Consider the following 18,606-nt stretch of genomic DNA (forward strand, 5'->3'; position numbering starts at 1 on the left):
CTGAGCAGCAAGGGAGATAACTAGGAAAGGTACAATACACTAAATACTAGCATACTACACTTCAGCATTTTCATATCATGTTTAAACTTCTCAGTCTCAGAATGCTGCCTCTTGGGGGGGAAAAGGAAGCGCTGACTCAATTATGCCTCTAATGTCGTGCTTGTCGAGCAATGCTTTGATATGTGATGCAGAAAAGTGGAGGCAAGTGGGTGAGTTCAGGATTCGTCTAAACAACATTTCTCATAATGTAAATACTTCTAATATTTTTGCTTCATGTGTTTCTGCCTTGTCACTGTTACTTTGATACATCTACTTGGGGCAGACATGCCAACCCTCCCGATTCAGGCGTGAGACTACCGATTTGAAGGCTAGTCTCCCGCCTCCCGATTCCTAAAAGCAAAAACCCGATTCCTCGGGGGTTTCAGCTGACAGGGCTTGGTATTGTGTAAAGTGCTAATTCTTCCAGCAAAGAGTGGCGATGCAGGGGCTCTCGAAGGTGTGAAAAATCAACAAAGCGTCATTAACAAAGGAATCGTCTTTTAATGACCTGCGAAGTAGGGGGGGGGACTGTTTCAGCCCGGGCTGCCACAGGGGGGGTGGGGGGTGCATGCACTGCCAACAACCTGCCAGGCCAGTGCCCAACACTTGTATCACCCTCTCTGCCTGCCAATATGCTCCATGCTTCTGAAAGGTAAGAAAAAAAAACGGGCATTTGCGTTTCAATTGTCCGATCCTATAGAAGCACACCAGCCAATACATGCCAGTAACCCGAGTCAAAGCCCCATTCTCCCGATTTTTTATTTTTTTTAAACCTCCCACTTTGCTTTCCTGAAATGTTGGCATGTATGACTTGGGGCATTATACGGTAGTATAAACGAAGTATAAATTAGTATCCGGAGTTCTAGGTCTTCACTGATTTTCTTGCAACCAGTTAGTAACATAGATCTTTATGGTCCGGTAGGTGCCTGATTTTCCCTGTCGGTGAAGCAAACGTTTGACAACGGTTTCTGCGCCATTTCAACATGGCCGCCTCTTTTGCGTTGTCTCTAAGCTTCTATGCTTGCCAGAGAGTGACGAACCGTGGGACCGCGGCAGCTGTCCGTGCAGCACGCTCAGAGTTTGCACTGTACGTGCGTTGTCACGTGAGTAGAATGAAGCAGGAAGCGGGGCAGGGGAAATTAGGCAGCTGTTACTTGGGTATCGCAGGGATGCTGCAGCTATTGGAAAAGCTTCCGGTCAGCCAGAGCCCACAGGTGAGATTGCCTAGGGAGGGAGGGAGAAAGGGAAAGGACAACTGAATCCTGTGTGTAGTGTTCTGTTTGTCACTATGGAAAAGTAACAGTGTTCTATGAAATTGCATAACATTTTCGGCTTGAAAAAGATAACTTCATGCCATTTTTTGTTAAAAATGAATGACCCTCTTAAAAAATCGTAAGAATCTCATGGCAGTTGTTAGTATTGGATGCAGCCACTATATTAGATTAAATGTTTAAATTGCTTTTATGTCGCGCTTACTACATCCCTAGGTCAGTGGGGGAAATACAACATCTCAATTGTTTTTTTTTTTAAATATCCCGCTTTTTTAAATGCTGGCATGTATGCTCTAGTTTCTTTGAGGTACATTATTGATATAGATGTGATGAATGCAGTGGACTATGTGAGAAGTAATTGCTTGCTTGAATTGATAGATATTGTTTTGGTTCCCATAAATCCTATGTAAAGTAGGCAGATTTTTAGTGCACCAGCTTATCAACTGTGAGGGTATCCAGGCGCTGATTAGGTGTGGGATGAAAAAAAAGGGAGGGTCTTCTCAAAGCGGCGTGGCTTACAATTTTACGCTAACAATCTGTGCTTAGCATAGTGTGCCGCCTGACTTGCACTTTGCTGTTTCTGTCTTTGCATCCAGATAAATGATATAAAACATCATACCAAAAACAAGCCAGGACTATTGGCTTTGTCAATGGTTGTTAGTTGCATAAGTTAATAAGCAGCAACTATGGCTTGTTATATATGGAATTGAAACAGCTTCCACTTAAAGCCCTGGTGACAGCAGGACAATGTTGCTGCTCCTGAGTTTCAGAAAGAGAAGGGAAATCAAGTGAGAAAATGACTCTCTGAAGGATTTCCCCTTCCCCTACAACGCTCACGTAATGCTCTAACTTCTCCACTAGTGAGAAATAAGCAGCTGGAGCGTGCGCACATTGATGTGCATGCTGTCACTGCAGTCCGGAAAAAAACAATGACCGCCTGTGCCAGGGCACAAAATAGAGCATGATAGAGACCCGTTTCGAGGCCTCATTGAAAAAACTACTGGTGCTCAGACCCGGTGCGACCCGGCCCAATTAAAGCCCTGGGTGTGGCGATCCTGGGAATAACTCTAAATAGCCAAGAGATTAAGACGGATAGGTGTGAGATTTACAGTAGTTTATGTACAGTAGGACCCCGTAGAAGGGAATCAGAGATGCATTCAAAAAACATAAGGATTGAAAGTAAGTAAAAGTTTCATTGAAGGTCGATTTTTCATGCAAGATTTTAAGGAATATATCTAGGTTAAGATTTTTGGCATTGAATTTGTGTCTGTTAACCTGTTGAAAGAAACAGTTTCAAATTCTGCTCCTAAGGAATGTAGTGTACATAATACTTCTAGTGGCTCTTAAGAGGTGATCTAGCTACTTCCCATTGGTAAAGCAAGCCCAGTGCTTGTTGAAAACCCTTTACTTCAAGCAGTGTGACAAATAAGCACATATTGTTACCCACAATCAAATTTTGAGTACAACCCAGATAGACCACTTTTATATACCCACTACAGCAGTATATTCGATTCTACGAAGTATCATTACATTTTATGCAAATCATATGCACCATACATAAACTGCACATATAATATAAAGCATGTAAACGCCCACCGACTTAAAAATATAGCAAGGTAATTGATAAAAACATTGCAGAAATCAGTTTATCCAGTGTTTGTTTGTGACCCATTCAATACCAGGTCCGGAAGGTGCTGTTCCCTGCGTCCATTTAAAGAGCACCCCCACGGTACAGACACTGAGTCGAGTAGAATAGATGTTTTTAAGGTCACCTTCCCTCATCCACTTATGCCTCTCTATGGGTAACCTCCTTCCTTCACATTAAAGCTATGGGGAACTCGGGTTTTTTAGAAGTTCAGGGAAATACTGGGCGCACAGCTTACGTAAGTGTAGAGAATGGTTAGGTCTGGGTGCAAGAAGGTGAGGGGAAAAAAGGCCCTAAACCCCTCTAAAGAGTGTGCAGGGCACACGCTCAACAAATACAGAACAATTACCAAATGCACACCAATATACAGTACAGAAAGAGATGTCTCAATGGGCATAATATAGTACAAATGACCAAGTTCAGAACAGAAAGAGGGAAGCGAAGTTGTGCGGTTCCTCTTTAATTGTATGGATGGCCAGCCGACACGTGTTTCGTCGTCAAGCGGTAACAATGCTTGTACGACTCATCAGGGCTGTAACGCGATGAAATAGGACCATAGGTCGCTAAGCCGGTGATACTTCCGACCCGGCCCCTGCTCGAGACCAGGTTAATGCTTGTCGGTGATTGATGCTCCAAATTTCGAGAGTTATGCAGTTAGGGCACGCTTTGTGTTTCAGAAACAGTGCTCCAGGCGATTATGGTGGATACGAAGCCACAAATGAAATACAGCAAAGCCTCTGTTTTCGTGGTGCTTGAATGTCTGGGTTGGACGATCCGTAGTGATGGTCCAAGGTTCTAGTACTCGCACAAGTGTGTGCGTTCAGAGATTAGAGCGAGCTGCTGATGGCACGGTCTGCGGGATGTGTAACTCCTCACAGCGGTTCCGGGTACGGAACCGCTGTGAGGAGTTACACATCCCGCAGACCGTGCCATCAGCAGCTCGCTCTAATCTCTGAACGCACACACTTGTGCGAGTACTAGAACCTTGGACCATCACTACGGATCGTCCAACCCAGACATTCAAGCACCACGAAAACAGAGGCTTTGCTGTATTTCATTTGTGGCTTCGTATCCACCATAATCGCCTGGAGCACTGTTTCTGAAACACACGAAAACAGAGGCTTTGCTGTATTTCATTTGTGGCTTCGTATCCACCATAATCGCCTGGAGCACTGTTTCTGAAACACAAAGCGTGCCCTAACTGCATAACTCTCGAAATTTGGAGCATCAATCACCGACAAGCATTAACCTGGTCTCGAGCAGGGGCCGGGTCGGAAGTATCACCGGCTTAGCGACCTATGGTCCTATTTCATCGCGTTACAGCCCTGATGAGTCGTACAAGCATTGTTACCGCTTGACGACGAAACACGTGTCGGCTGGCCATCCATACAATTAAAGAGGAACCGCACAACTTCGCTTCCCTCTTTCTGTTCTGAACTTGGTCATTTGTACTATATTATGCCCATTGAGACATCTCTTTCTGTACTGTATATTGGTGTGCATTTGGTAATTGTTCTGTCCTTCCTTCACATGTACAGGACACCATTACAGCTCTCACGTTTCCAAGCTGTATGTGTGAGTTGCTCATGCAGGGGAGGCCCGTGCAGGTAGGGGCGGTGAGGTGGGGTGGTGAGGGGAGCGACAAATATTATTTCATTTTGCCTCGTTGTCATCTGCCGAGTCACCGCCCCTTCTCCCCACCCACCACCCCTCTTACCTGCACTGGCCACTCCTGTGCTCATCAAGCCCTGATTTTTTTCCTTGTATTCTAGTGCTTGAAATTCTGACTTCAAGAAAAATGGAGCTACAAATCACTGAATGTAATGCAAAAACCTGGGCTGGTTTATGAACTCTCACATCGACCAGGGAAAACTGAGATCCCTACAGCCTCTTTCTAATCGCAAAATAGGGTATGACTACTTAATGCGTTCTGAGAATTGTATTATTGCTTTGCTTTTATTCAGCCTAATAAACAGTGCACCTGATAATATTGAAATGTAGCACAAAATCTCAGGGCAGGGAATATGATATACAGCTACCATGAAGCAAACTGGCACACTTTTACCATAAATGTGTACGGATTATCTGCATGCATCAGAAACTAATAAAGGATGTAGGCTTATATGTATGTATGTATAGCTTGATTACTTACCTTTAATCTTCATTACTCTGAGTCCAAATCTTCCTCACTACACTTGTAATTAATTGAGCAATAGCTCCTATAGACAGAACCTTTCAAGCAGGAATAAACACTCTAATTGTGTCCATCCCTCCCTAAGAAGACTCATGACATCATTCCCTCTATAGTAATACCAAAGGAAGTCCCACTCTTTCATTCTCCTGTCCCTTAACATGCCTCAAAACAAATGAAGCTGAAAAAGAATGGGCAGTGAGGGATGGGAAAGTTTGACTGTGGTGAGGAAAACTTGAGTCTGAAGTAATGGAGATTACTGGTAAGTAACCGGGGCATTACCTTTTCATCTGTTTTCCTCGCCGTAGGCGTAACTAATTAAGCTGATACCAAACCAAAAATTGGCTTTATGGCCATATACATATTTTACACAAGATTGTGAGTTGTAAATTAACAGACTGTGCTATCTAAGCAGTTCATTTGTTAAATTCACAAAGTACTGGTTAAAAATTGCGTTCAACACAGTAGAAGCAAATTCAATATATGTATTGCCTCCCAACACCAGATTGTTGTGCTCCATAAATGTGTGAGGTGATGCCCAGGTAGCTGTATTACAGATTCCTCTATTGAAAACCCTTTAAAATCTGTCCACAAGGTAGGAACACTTCTTGAACATGGCCACCCAACTCAGCCCCTAGAGCTTCATAAGCTTCAAGAATAGTTTCCTGATCCATCTACTCAAAGTCAAATTGAATGGTTGTAGACCATTACCTATGGAACTATATGTGACAAATATGCTTTCAACCTTCCTGAAATCCTCACTTGTTTCTGGTTAGGGCAAAACACCCTTCTTTACACCTAACAAGTGTAAGGACGATTCTTCCTCAGACTGGGGATTAGGAAAAAAAACTGGAAGAATTACCTTTCTCAATCTACACGAGGCACAAGGGATCTTAGGTAAGAACCTCAGGTTCAGTTTCATCACAGTTTTGTCCTGAAAGACCTTTAGAAAAGGTTCCGACTTCAAAAATGCCCCAAATGTATCTATTGTTTTAGCTAAGGGAGTGGCCACCAGTGACCCAACCTTCAGTGCCAAAAACTTGATAGCCACCTTCCCCAAAGGTTCAAAAGGTGGGAGCTGGAGAGGTCTCAATACTACAAGTAGATCCCAAGATGTAGAAGGATATAACCGCATCGATCTGTTAAGTAAAAGCCTTTCAAAAGTCTGGACACCAGTGGATCCAGATGATGCAACTGAGGATTTATGAAAGCTCTTACTGCTGCCCACTGGGCATGAAAAATTACTAGTGGCAAGGCTCAACGTGAAACTTTGACTAAAAATCTAGTATCTTTACAAGCTGTACACATACTCACCCATAACCTCTATCCTTGCTTCATTTCACAAAGGAATTCCATTGCCTGGAATAAGCCTTAAATGTAGATGGACATCTGGAGTTCTGGATTCATTCTACCACCTTGAAAGAACTTCCCATACCTGATAGATTTATCCTCTCAAGAGCCAAGCCGAGCCAAGCCTGAAGTTGTAACAGCAAGAGAGGGAGGGGAGGAATATGACTCGTTATTTCGCATACCATTACTTCGCAGTTTTTTCCCTCAATGTTTTTACTTAGCAATTCCCATTACTATGCAAGTGTTTAGTTCGCATACCTTTACATTGCAAGTGTAAATGTATGCATACTAAAAACTTGCCTAGTAATGAAAACAGATATTTACCCCAACACTACTCTAAATACTAAATACAAATACACTACCCTACACATCTCAAACTCGAAAACACTACCCAAACACTACACTACACAAACACAACACTACTCTAAACCCTAAATCACTACCCCCTGCACGACCCTCCCCCAGCCCGCTCCCTACAGCCCCCCGTTGGGATATACTACCCACAGGCTAGATAGGCAAATTAAGAAAAAGGGAGGTGGTATCGCCATTATTGCCCGTGACACTTACACTGTAAGGTTCACTATAATCCCACAGATTTTTTGTGAAGCTATTGAGTTTGCTATTAAAATATCTCCTTCCTACACTTTTAGAGGGATTCTCCTCTATCGCCCCCCAGGGTCAAGAACTGATTTTATCGATGCATTTAGGTCGACGCTGGAAGTATCTGCATTAGACAATCCCTTCACCATTTTGGGTGATTTTAATTTCCATTTTGACGACCTTGACAACCCTGATTCAGCAACATTATTAACTGATCTATCTACATTTGGCCTTGCCCCCCTGGTTCACGCCCCCACGCATGATGGAGGTCACATATTAGACGGCATCTTTACCAATGCTACAGGTTTTCAAGCTACTCAAATACTCCCGTTAACCTGGTCTGATCATCATCTCATTCTGACAGCGATACAAATACGTGACCCTCCATCCAATCATTCGAATTCTATCCCTCGTCAATCATATCTGGCTTGGGAGAATATGGATGAATGTAGGTTTAAAAATCTCCTTACAGCTACCACTCCCTTGTTATCTATTGACCCTAATACTGCTACTTCCCAATTCAACAACTGGGTAAGTTCAGCAGCCAAGGATCTGGTTCCCGTTAAGCAACGCTCACGGAACAGATCCACCCCTTCGGCCCCATGGTATACGGATGTTTTACGCAAACAAAAACAACAGTGCCGTAACAGAGGGAGACACTGGAGGAAAGACTACTCTCAGGAGTCAAAAGTCCTGTACAAAGAGTCAGTGGCCTCATACAAATATCTCATTATAGAAGCCAAGAAAATGTACTACTGCCAAAAAATTGAATCTGCACAAAACTCCAACAAATGTCTATATGAAACTACCAAACAGCTTGCCGGCTCCTCTGTTGATCTTACTCCCCCTCCGTCTCAAATGATCTGTGATGCTTTGTCTAAGTTTTTCTTTAGCAAGGTTGACGACATTTATCGAATCTTTGCTAATACTACCATTAGCTCTCACGATGCCTTGGTTCAGCTAGATGGACCTGTTTTTCACCAGTTCAGTGATGTCACAGGCCCACAGGTACTAGACACTATAGCTTCCATTAAATCAGGATCGGCTCTGGACCCGTGCCCGTTGAAGGTCATGCGGCCCATCATGGATGTAGTTTTTACATCCATAACAGAGATTTGCAATTCCATGTTCTCTACGGGTATCTTTCCGGATATCCTCAAGAGAACAATTATAAAACCGCTCCTTAAGAAACCTAATCTAGATAAAGAAGAACCTAAAAGTTATCGGCCTATTGCCAGCTTGCCACTCTTGGCGAAAATAGCGGAAAAAAACATGAATACCCAACTCTCCTTCTTTATAGAGGAGAATAAAAAGCTGGATGATTTGCAGTTTGGCTTTCGCCGATGTCATGGCACTGAGACCGCTCTGGTCAAGGCGGCGGATGATATTAGATCCATCCGGGATGCAGGAGGTTCGGCCATCCTGATTCTACTGGACCTATCGGCAGCCTTCGACACGGTCGACCATGTTATCCTGGTCGACCGTGTCGAGAAAATGGGCATCCGAGGCAATGCCAAAAATCTTATTGCCTCTTTCTTGGCTAATAGGACCCAGATTGTCACCGTGGGACCTTTTCAATCCTCTCCCTTGTCACTACCTTGTGGAGTTCCTCAGGGCTCATCCCTCAGTCCGACACTCTTTAATATTTATGTGTCGGACCTTGCCAAAGTCATCAGGGCACACGGGATGAGCCTGACGTCCTACGCTGATGACACCCAATTGGTCCTAGCGGTCAAGAACGATGGGCCACAAAGAGCCAACATGCTTACTCAGGGCATGCAGGCAATCAGCAGTTGGATGGCCCACAACTGCTTGAAATTAAATTCCGAGAAATCTGAAGTGGTAGTCTTCGGCAATCTCTCCCCAGAGTGGTCCTCTTCATGGTGGCCCTCGTCCATGGGCCAGCCTCCAGACCCAGTTGACAAAGTTAGGAATCTGGGTGTCATGTTTGACAACCGTTTGAATTTCCTACCTCATGCCAACCAGATCTCCTCTTCTGCCTTCTACAAACTTCGGCTCATCAAGAAAATCATGCCCTTTTTGCCTGAACATCTTGCTAAAACCCTGGTGAGCGCTCTGGTCCTCTCCACCCTAGATTACTGTAACGCCTTGTTTCTGGGTGCTCAGGAGAGAGTGCTTGCCAAAATGCAGGCTATACAAAATGCAGCGGCAAGGCTACTAGGGCGTATTCCGAAATTTCAACCGGTCTCACCAACTATAAGACAACTTCATTGGCTTCCGGTAAAAAAGAGGATAAAGTTTAAGGCACTGTGCTTGATATACAAGGCCTTACACAATGCCGGACCAGCGTTCTTCACCCAGAACTTAATCCCCTACTGTCCGTCTAGAACACTGCGATCCTCTAGCTCCCTTGATCTGGTGGTCCCCCGCACTAAAACAGTCAACTGGGGTGACAGACGATTTCTGGTGGCTGCACCAAGACTGTGGAACACACTCCCTCTATCGATAAGGACCAGCTCCTCCCTTTGGTCTTTCCGAAAAAGCGTTAAAACCTGGCTTTTTAACATCTGATGAACCATTCCAGTTTTTAGGTGTCTTTATGGGAAAACATTTCAGTTATCTAGCGCCGAGATGCCTAAGGGCCTTCGTTCGCGCTCTACAAGTGTTATAATAAATAAATAAATAAATAAATAAATAAATCACTACCCTGCACGATCCCCCAACACTACCCTAAACCCTAAAACACTACCCAACAATACACTAACACCACAACACTACCCTAAACTACTACCCCCAGCACGACCCTGACCCAGCCCCTACCCCTTGTCCTTTCCTTACACTGAAACACTACCCTTCATGCCCCTCCGACACTACACTAAACCCATTTACAGTACTCTAAACTACACAAACACAACTACACTACCCTAAAACCTAAACTACACCTAGCACGACCCTGCCCCTACCATAGTCCTACCTCTACTCCCAAACACTACCCCCGACACTACCCTAAACCCAAATACACTACTCTACTCTACACTACACTACACAAACACAACTACACCACCCTAAAACCTTAAAAAAACTACCCCCTGCACGTCCCTCCCCTTAGGAAAACGCCCCCAGCTTACCCCTCCTGACGTCCTCCTCGTAGGTGAGGAGCCCTATGCGGGACTCCATTGCACCCATGGCCCCTCTCTCTCCATGACAACGGGGGCTGCTCTCCCTATCCCTGATCCCGGGAGTCGAATGTTGCGTCGGAGCTGGCACAACAAGAGGTGGTATGGGGGGGGGGTGATTAAGACAGTGCCCTTACCTTCACCTTAATGCTCCCTACGTCTTTCAATGTTCCAGCATTTCCCATCCAGTGTAGTCAGCATTCAAGGCTGATGAGGCCTGTCTGTCGCCCTGAAGGGGTACACAAGTGTGCAGTTCTCATTTTAGGCCCTGAGCCTGGGAGTTGGATGTTGCATCGGAGCTGGCAGAACAGGCCTTGAATCGAGGGTGGGTGGTGGGTTCCTGTGTGCGCTCATCTGGGTCAGCCTTTACAGCGTCGCTTCCCATGCGCCATTGTTTACCCATTACAACGCATGCGTAGTGACAACGCCTGCGATGTAACAACTTGCGTAGTAAAGGCTATGCGTTGTTACATCGCATGCCTTGTAACGCTTGCGAAGTAATGGTATGCGGAGTAAAGCCTCCGTAGTAATGGGTGATTACCGGAGGGGAGTACCCACTAGAGGGTACGACTGAACCAGATTCACCCAACGGGGTTGACCCCATCTCCAACATTCGGGGATACCAAGGACATCTCTCCCGCCCTGGGACTATTACAAGGACTAAAGCTCTGTCCTCCCTAAACGTTTGTAGTACCCTGGGAACATCAGAATGGGAATGAATAGACCACATTCAATGGCCACTTGAATGACACAGAGTCCAACTTCTGCGCCTCTGAGACGTGTCTCTGCAGAGCTCCAGCCGGAGCAATAAATCCGTCCCAAATCCTGCATTAACACGATGAGGACAACGCTGGAGTCGAAAACATACCCCTCCTCGACCCAGGACGGAGAGAAACCGAAGACCGGAAAAGGGCCCAAGAGATGGCATATCCCTGTGGTCTGAATGAGGAGTGACGTGGCTGGAGGAAATCATCACCAATTCTCTGCCCAATGTAAGGAGGAAAGACAAAATATCTACTAGCGGTACCTGGGACTCCGAGCGCGGCACCTGGAGGGACGAGCGACTCCGTGCCATTGTACGACGGTGAGTGAGGGGCACTGCACAGAGACGTAGAGGAAGCTGCATTCGCAGCGGCCATGTCAGGCCTCTGTTGCGAACAAAGCGATACAAAAGGGGATGATGGGCCTCTGTTGCGAAGACAAAGGGTTTGGGGTTGATCACCACGAGCCCCCAAAACTCCCCAAGCGACACACCACCAAAGCAGAGTGAAGAGAAAGCTAATATACCACAGCACCATCCAAGGGGGCACCGTCCCCCTCTCCCCGCGCATGCATCCAGAGATGGGGAGAGATAAAGAACTCAAACACACGCGACAGGGAAAAATGGATCGCTATACAAAGCCGGTCACCCCCCCCCCCCCCCCCCCCCCCCTTAAACGGAGCAACCCTCGCTGTCAGACATGGCCATGCTCCTCCAGGCCATACAAGCCTCCAGAGAGATATTTGAAACTAAAATAAGGGAGGTTGGTTTCGAAGTATTGCTATATTGCTATTGTGCCAGGACCTGAGAAATGTATCTAAAAAAGTAGGTACGGCTGTAAAATGTATTGTGGAAACTGAAGAGGCGCTGTAGGGGATGCGAACAGGAATAGCAGAACTCCGGCAGGCCAGCACAAACGCACTCTGGCACATCGATGATGCAGAAAATAGGGCCTGGAGGAACAATCTTAGATTTGTGGGCTTTCCTGAAGGGATCGAACAGGCAAGTGTGGCAAACTTCCTGTCCACATGGCTGAAAAATATTATTACATTAGAATAATTCTCCACCTGTTTTGTGATGGAAAGGGCGCACAGGGCAGTGAGCGCACAACCCCCACCTGGTGCACCCCCAAGACCAATAATAGCAAGGTTTTTAAACTTCCGAGATAGAGATAGGATCCTGAGGGAAGCAGAAGACTAGGAGAAGTACGCCATGACAATTCAAAAATAATGATCTTCCCGGACTATACTCGAGTAATACGTCAAAGGCGGACTTTAAAGGCTAAACATGCTCTCATTATTCAGGTATGGGGGTTCGACTAAATCTTTGTGCGATTCTTGGCTCTTAGGCTTAAGCACTTAGACTTAAGCTCTTTCCCACCTACGCACATGCTAGGTACACTTGGGTACAAGTAGACAGGCATCTTAGGAGTACGAACTTTATTTTATAAATGCATTTCATATTCATGTATGTGTTTGACTATTGCAAAATGGTAGAACAATACTATTCCTATTTATTCACTGTACTGCTGGTTCTACATCTCTGCTACTGTATTGCATTTGTAGCAGCGCACTTATTGTACATGAGAAGATCAACGGTACAATAATTTCTTATTGTAAACATGCTCGACTGTTTCTTCTGTGAATCTCTCTGAGAGAAAACAAGCAAGCACGAGTGACTGGGTGAGAAGTAGTATATTGTTTCCACAAGTCTGAGGTTATTATGTTCTGAAGTTGCACAAACTAATCTCTCTGATAACAGGAGATTCTAGTAGCACTGCGAGCTAGCTAATGCGTAAACATAGGCTGACATATTCGGTGGGGGCGCACCGACTCAGTTTGCCACCAAGCCCACAGTATATGTTATCCGTACACAGTTTAGGTCCTGCATGAAAGGGTACTATCGGAACTACACTACATGTGGCCCAATGTGTCAAACATGGTTTGCCCAATGAGGTAAAATACATGCGCACTTACTCAACAGTAGAATCTGAGTAGCTCAGTCGTTCTTATTCTCAGAGACCCTACTTACAAAACCCAGAGACGTCTGGAGTAGGTGGGGAAAAAACTCTGCCACGCCTGAGTAGGCGAAAAACCTATTATTGCCTGTTGGTTAATCAAGCTTGAAGGAATATTCCCAAAAGTGTGTATATAACCTTTGCATAAAACCTTGACAGTTATTCCGTGATCTAAACACGATGTCTGTCGAACAGAGAACTAAACCCACTAGAGCAACCACTTCCCGATGATGAGGAAGAAACAGATGCAATACATATTGCAACCAAAGTAAGACAAACTTGATGTAAAAAAGACGCGTGAGGAAGCAGGTAAGGAAAGTGCGTTATTATTGTCAGTCATCCACTCTCGGTATGAGTTGCTCACAGGCAACATTCTAAATCAAACTCCAGGAACGTTCTGACTGGGAGGGGAGGAGGGAATGTACCAAGGGGCAGGAGGAAAGAAGGAGAAACTACAACACATCTCCCTACACAGGAAAGGGGTAAGGAAAGGCAAGAGCACTGGAAAGAAGAAGAGAGAGAAAGAAGGAAGGAAGGCAAGGAATGAGGCTAAAAGGGAAAGGAAGGGAAGGTACCAAGGCTGAGAACTGTACATGTGTAGGCATACATGTATTAATTGATATCAGATTTTACAATACTATCCCCTCTCCAGACTTGAATGTTATCAAATTGGACCACATTTTTCTTAAACTTAGTCACTTGGTGTGTGGGGTAGAACTTGCTGTGGTTTATCTTTTCTCTGGTCGGTATCTTAATTCTTACAGAATCGCCAACCTTCCAATCCTGTTTCTTGACAGCATGTTTAGAGTCATACCAACATTTATACTTGAGCTGGTGTTTGTTCCTTCTTTCACTGATGAGGGGTGCATTTGTGTGAACTGGCCTCCCTCCACCCAACCACATGGGGTTCATCTTGGTGCAAGGCTCTCTACCCCTGAGGGATACAGAAGGGGAGATTCCAGTTACTAGGTTGGGGGAGTTGTGGTAAGACCACATGCACTCGCGTAAGAACTTGTCTACATCATGACTATTAACCATGACTAATTGGATGTTGTCTTTAATCATGCGGTTCGTCCTTTCTACAAGGCCATTAGCCGTGGGCAATACAATGCAGTTTTTTCATGTGTGATTCCCAATTTGCTTAGCAATTCTTTTATCTCTCCTGACACAAATTGTACCCCATTGTCTGTGACTAAAGATTGGGGAATTCCTTCGCAGCTGAATAAGTCACTCAAAAATTCAATGAGGATTTTCGTAGTAGTGTGTGTTACAAACTTATATCTTATCCAATGGGAGCTGTAGTCGATGAGTACCATCATGAATATCTTCTGCTGTTCTAGGTTCTCCATAGGACCAATTATGTCCATTGCCAATTTTCTCCATGACACACTAGGTACTTCGACTGGGGGCAATGGTACTTTATGCACAATCTTTGTCTGATCACGTTTTTCACAGCTCGTGCACTCTTTTACTTTTTGCTCTACCCAAGAGTCCATGTTAGGGAACTAAAAACTGTTCCTCGCTCTGTTCTTTGTTAGACTCCTGCCCAAATGCCTTTCGTGAGCTAAGTCTATGATTTTTCCTCTCAATTTGGTAGGTGGTATAGCCTTGTAATTTCTGTATATCCTCCCATCAATCATGGAAAGTTTATGTCTGACCTTCCAGAAGCTTTGCAGCTCTTCGCTCACATCTTTGCGCTTCTCAGGCCAGCCTTTGATTAGTAATTCTTTGAGCAAACCTAACGTTTTGTCATTACCCATCTCCTCATTCCATTCACGTTCTGTTATGGCTTGTAATTGTATGGCAAAGACCGGCATGTCCTGGAGTTCTTCATGCTCTTCCCCTTCTAGCAGTGATCCAGAGAGGTAGTCTGCTATTACGTTGTCACCTCCAGGTAAGTACTGAATCCTGAAACAATAACCTTCAAGGCCTAATCTCTATTTGGATATGCGGGGGAGATCCGCAATTGATTTTCTTGGCTGAAAACATAAATGTGAGCGGTTTGTGGTCGGTTAGGATGGTGAATTTTATGCCCCAAAGATAGAATTTGAAATGTAATACCGCCTAGAAGACTGCGAGGGCCTCCCTTTCTACCACTGAGTAATTGCGTTCTGCAGAGGTTCGGCATCGGGAAGCATACGCAATAATGATCTCACCCTGTTCTTCTTTTTGCGATAAAGTGGCCCCCAATCCCTTGTTTGATGCATCAGTGGCTAAGTATGTTCTTTTTATGGGGTCAAATGACCCCAAAGCAGGTGACCTAGTAATCTCATCTTTTATATTGTCTACCATGGTGCTGTGTTTTGTTTCCCAAACAAAACCATTCTCTTTCCTTAAGAGATCACGTAGACATTCACACTTTTCTGAAAACCTTTTGACATACTTGGCCATATATTCGATTAACCCTAGGAAGGATTGGAGTTCTTCTTTGTGTTTTGGATATGGGGCATCCTTAACTGATTGAACAAGGCTGTACTTGAGTTTGAACCCTTCTTGCGATATGGTGTGACCCAGGTAGTCTACGGAAATTACTTTGATTTTACACTTGTTCTGTTCCCTGTCAACCCAGCTTCCATCAATTTCCTGAACTCAGTTGGCAGGGTTCGATCATGCTCTTCCACAGAGGTACCATATACTAAGATGTCATCTTGGAAGCAGGACGTTTTTTCTATGCCACTTAAGATCTGTGCATTATTTTTTTTTAAACTGCCGCGGCCGATGCTAGGCCAAATGGCATTCTCTTGAACATGTAAGCCCCAAAAGGAGTGGTGAATGCAGTGAGGGGTCTAGACTGTGGGTGTAACTCCACTTGATGGTATGCCATGGATAAGTCGATCACTGAAAATATATTGGCATCACCCATGGTGCTTAGCATCTCGAACGTGTGAAAGGAGAAACCTCTCAACCCATATGTTGTTGTTAAGGCTGCGCAGATCCACACACAAATGGATCCCCTCACCACTGGCTTTGGTCGCTATGACAATGGGAGCCAACCATTCTGAAGCTTCTGTAGTTTGTATTACTCCAAATTCACATAGTTTGTTCAACTCCTTTTTTTGCGGCTCTCTCAGCATAAGGGGAACTGGACAGGGTTTATGCACCACTGACCTAGCACCTTGTTTCACCTTTATCTTGTGCTGGAAATCCTTTGGTAACCCAGTTTGTCGGAAAATAAACTTGGTTAATCCTTGCAGATCTCATTAGCTCCTTCCTCCCTCTCAACAAGGAGAACTTGTTCCTTATTGTTGGGATCCAGAATGATCCCTAGATCTTTCTGATGGTGCCATCCTAACAGGTTGGATCCTTCTTTTGCCACATGCACTTTTCCGTAGGTGGACCTGCCTTTGAAATCTATAAGCATTTTTACCATTCCTACCAAAGGTATGGGTTCCTTAGCGTACCGTCCTGGTGATATTTCTGGTTCAGAGTTGTCCATTTTGAGTACCCTAGAAAGGACTTGTTGAAATTCACATGGTTGATCAACGTGAACGGTGAGCATGAGTCAGCAAACATAACTATGGGTTTACCGTTTAAGTATACAGTACACTTAGGATATGTGGGGGTATCCTCTCCCTCTTTATCTTTCACCTGAAAAAATATTTTGGTACTTGGTCACCCTCGCTGTATATAGCTTTCATTTGATAACTGTCCCCATCCTTGCATACTCTTGCAAAGTGGCCTCTTCTATTACATTTCTTACATGCAACATTACGTGCAGAAGAAAAGGGATTGTTAGCCAGATGGTTGTTACTGCCACATCTGAAACATTTCAGTCCTTCGGTTACCCTGTTTTGTCTGGTTATCGTGTGTTTCTTTGTTTTAACTTTCATTACTTCGCTCACCTTATCATTACTTTGAGGATCACCATGGTTCTGGATACTAGCAACAACTTCACTTGGGGTTCTCATCTCTTTTACGCACTTAGATGTATGCTCTATGGACTTGGCTATACTAATTGCCTCCTTTAGAGTAGGATTTTTAGCCAACAGTTTTTCTTGTATGTGACTATTATTTGTGCACCTTACTAATTGGTCCCTGATCAAAGAATCATTTAGTTCACCAAACTCGCACAACATAGTAAGTCCCCTAAGAGCTGCCACATAGTTTGTGACTAATTCTTGCTTCCCTTGTATGCGATTGAAAAATGTGTGTCTCTCATGCACTACATTCACTTTGTCCCCAAAATGTAATGGTAATTTTAACAATGTGACATTGAATAGATCTTTCTCGTCATCCTCTTCTCCCTCAAGTTCCGGTAATGACTTGTAGATTTTCCTGCTGTGGACACCTGTGTTGTGCAATAGTATGTATTGTTTCGTACAGCTGAAAAATGCTCACCCCCCCCATGGCAATCAGATAGGACTCAAATAGCTTTACCAAGTTCTTCCAGTGGATTTTGGGTTCACCAATTTCATTGAGGAAAGCAAGTGGCTGGCTTAATGATGGTACTACCATGGTAGGTGCAAGCAGGAGGTACCTCTGTAAGATTAACCATCGGAAAAGAATTGAGGAGTGCTTTAGATAATTGAGGCAGCGTTTTCCAAGCATTCGCTTATTCACTTGCTGAAGTGCTGATAACTTGGAGGTGTGCGTGTCACCGCGTAGGGCATGTACCAGCCCAGTATCTAGCAAGGCAGAGACAACCTGGGCAGGCTTCACTGTGTGGAAAATAATTCAAATGTGTCACTGCATGTAACATGCACACCCAATATTGACTCCAATAAACTACTCGTGGAGTCCCTGACTGGTTATTCTGCGAAGTGTTATCCCACCAGGTGTAGCAGGGCAGCCCCCACCCGATGAGGATAAAGAATTTCAGTACCTTGCAGAGGCTCCTAGACAGTTCGAGGCATGACAGAGCCAGCTGACAGGACACTAACTTGCGGTTCCTCTTCTTAGAGGAAAGAAGTGAGGAGGCGGCAGTTCTTCGGCATGCGCAGGCTCTGAAGACACCCGCTTCTCCAGTGAGGAAGCGCTCCTCTTACAGGAATCTCAGGCGTCTTCACATGAAGGATCAAAACACAGCGAGCTCCTCTCCCCTTATCCGCCTGACAGCCAGCAACAGCAGCGAAGGGGAGTTCCACCTCTGGTGACCTTCACTCAATGAATTCCTGCATATCGTGCTCACTACTGGGCTTTGGAGCAGCACAACCAGAAGTCTGTGAGGGAAACGTTCATGTTTCCAGTTCCAACCGTTGCAGCTGCTGCTGGGGTCCGGGCTTCACGAGCACTTTTATGGTCGTGTGTCCACTGCACACCAAAGCTCACCCTCAGACTGTGATACGGCATCAGCTCTAGGCAACACTCCCACTTCCTACGGACAACACTTTTACCGTTTTAAAATTGCAGCAGTGTCGCCTGTCACCTTATGCTGAGGGTCAATACTCCTTTTCTTTGCCAAAGGTATCACCGCGTTTCGCTGATACCCCTCTCCTGCAATGTCAAGATGTTAAACAGGAGCCTCTTAGTTTTTATCGTAATCTTAATTCTCCCCAAATTAATCCGGACACAGGAGAGCCGTTCCCTTCACCGAGCTTGCTGATGCAAAATTCACTCCTCTTGAATGCACGATGGAGAGAGCACTGAAAGGGGAGAT

At 44.9% G+C, this 18,606-nt stretch overlaps 1 protein-coding gene across 1 annotated transcript in view; it reads left to right on the plus strand.

Moving 5' to 3' along the window:
- The first annotated feature begins 1,099 nt into the window (after positions 1-1,099).
- COMMD8 (COMM domain containing 8) overlaps positions 1,100-18,606 on the plus strand; it is a 129,377-nt gene continuing 111,870 nt past the window's right edge. Inside the window, exon 1 of the mRNA XM_078678230.1 lies at positions 1,100-1,253. Within this exon, the coding sequence (XP_078534356.1) occupies positions 1,152-1,253 (102 nt within the window). The 5' untranslated portion in view covers positions 1,100-1,151. The remainder of the gene's footprint in view (positions 1,254-18,606) is intronic.

The sequence above is a fragment of the Lissotriton helveticus genome, chromosome 2_2, assembly GCF_964261635.1.
Source record: "Lissotriton helveticus chromosome 2_2, aLisHel1.1, whole genome shotgun sequence".
NCBI classification, from domain to species: Eukaryota; Metazoa; Chordata; class Amphibia; order Caudata; family Salamandridae; genus Lissotriton; species Lissotriton helveticus.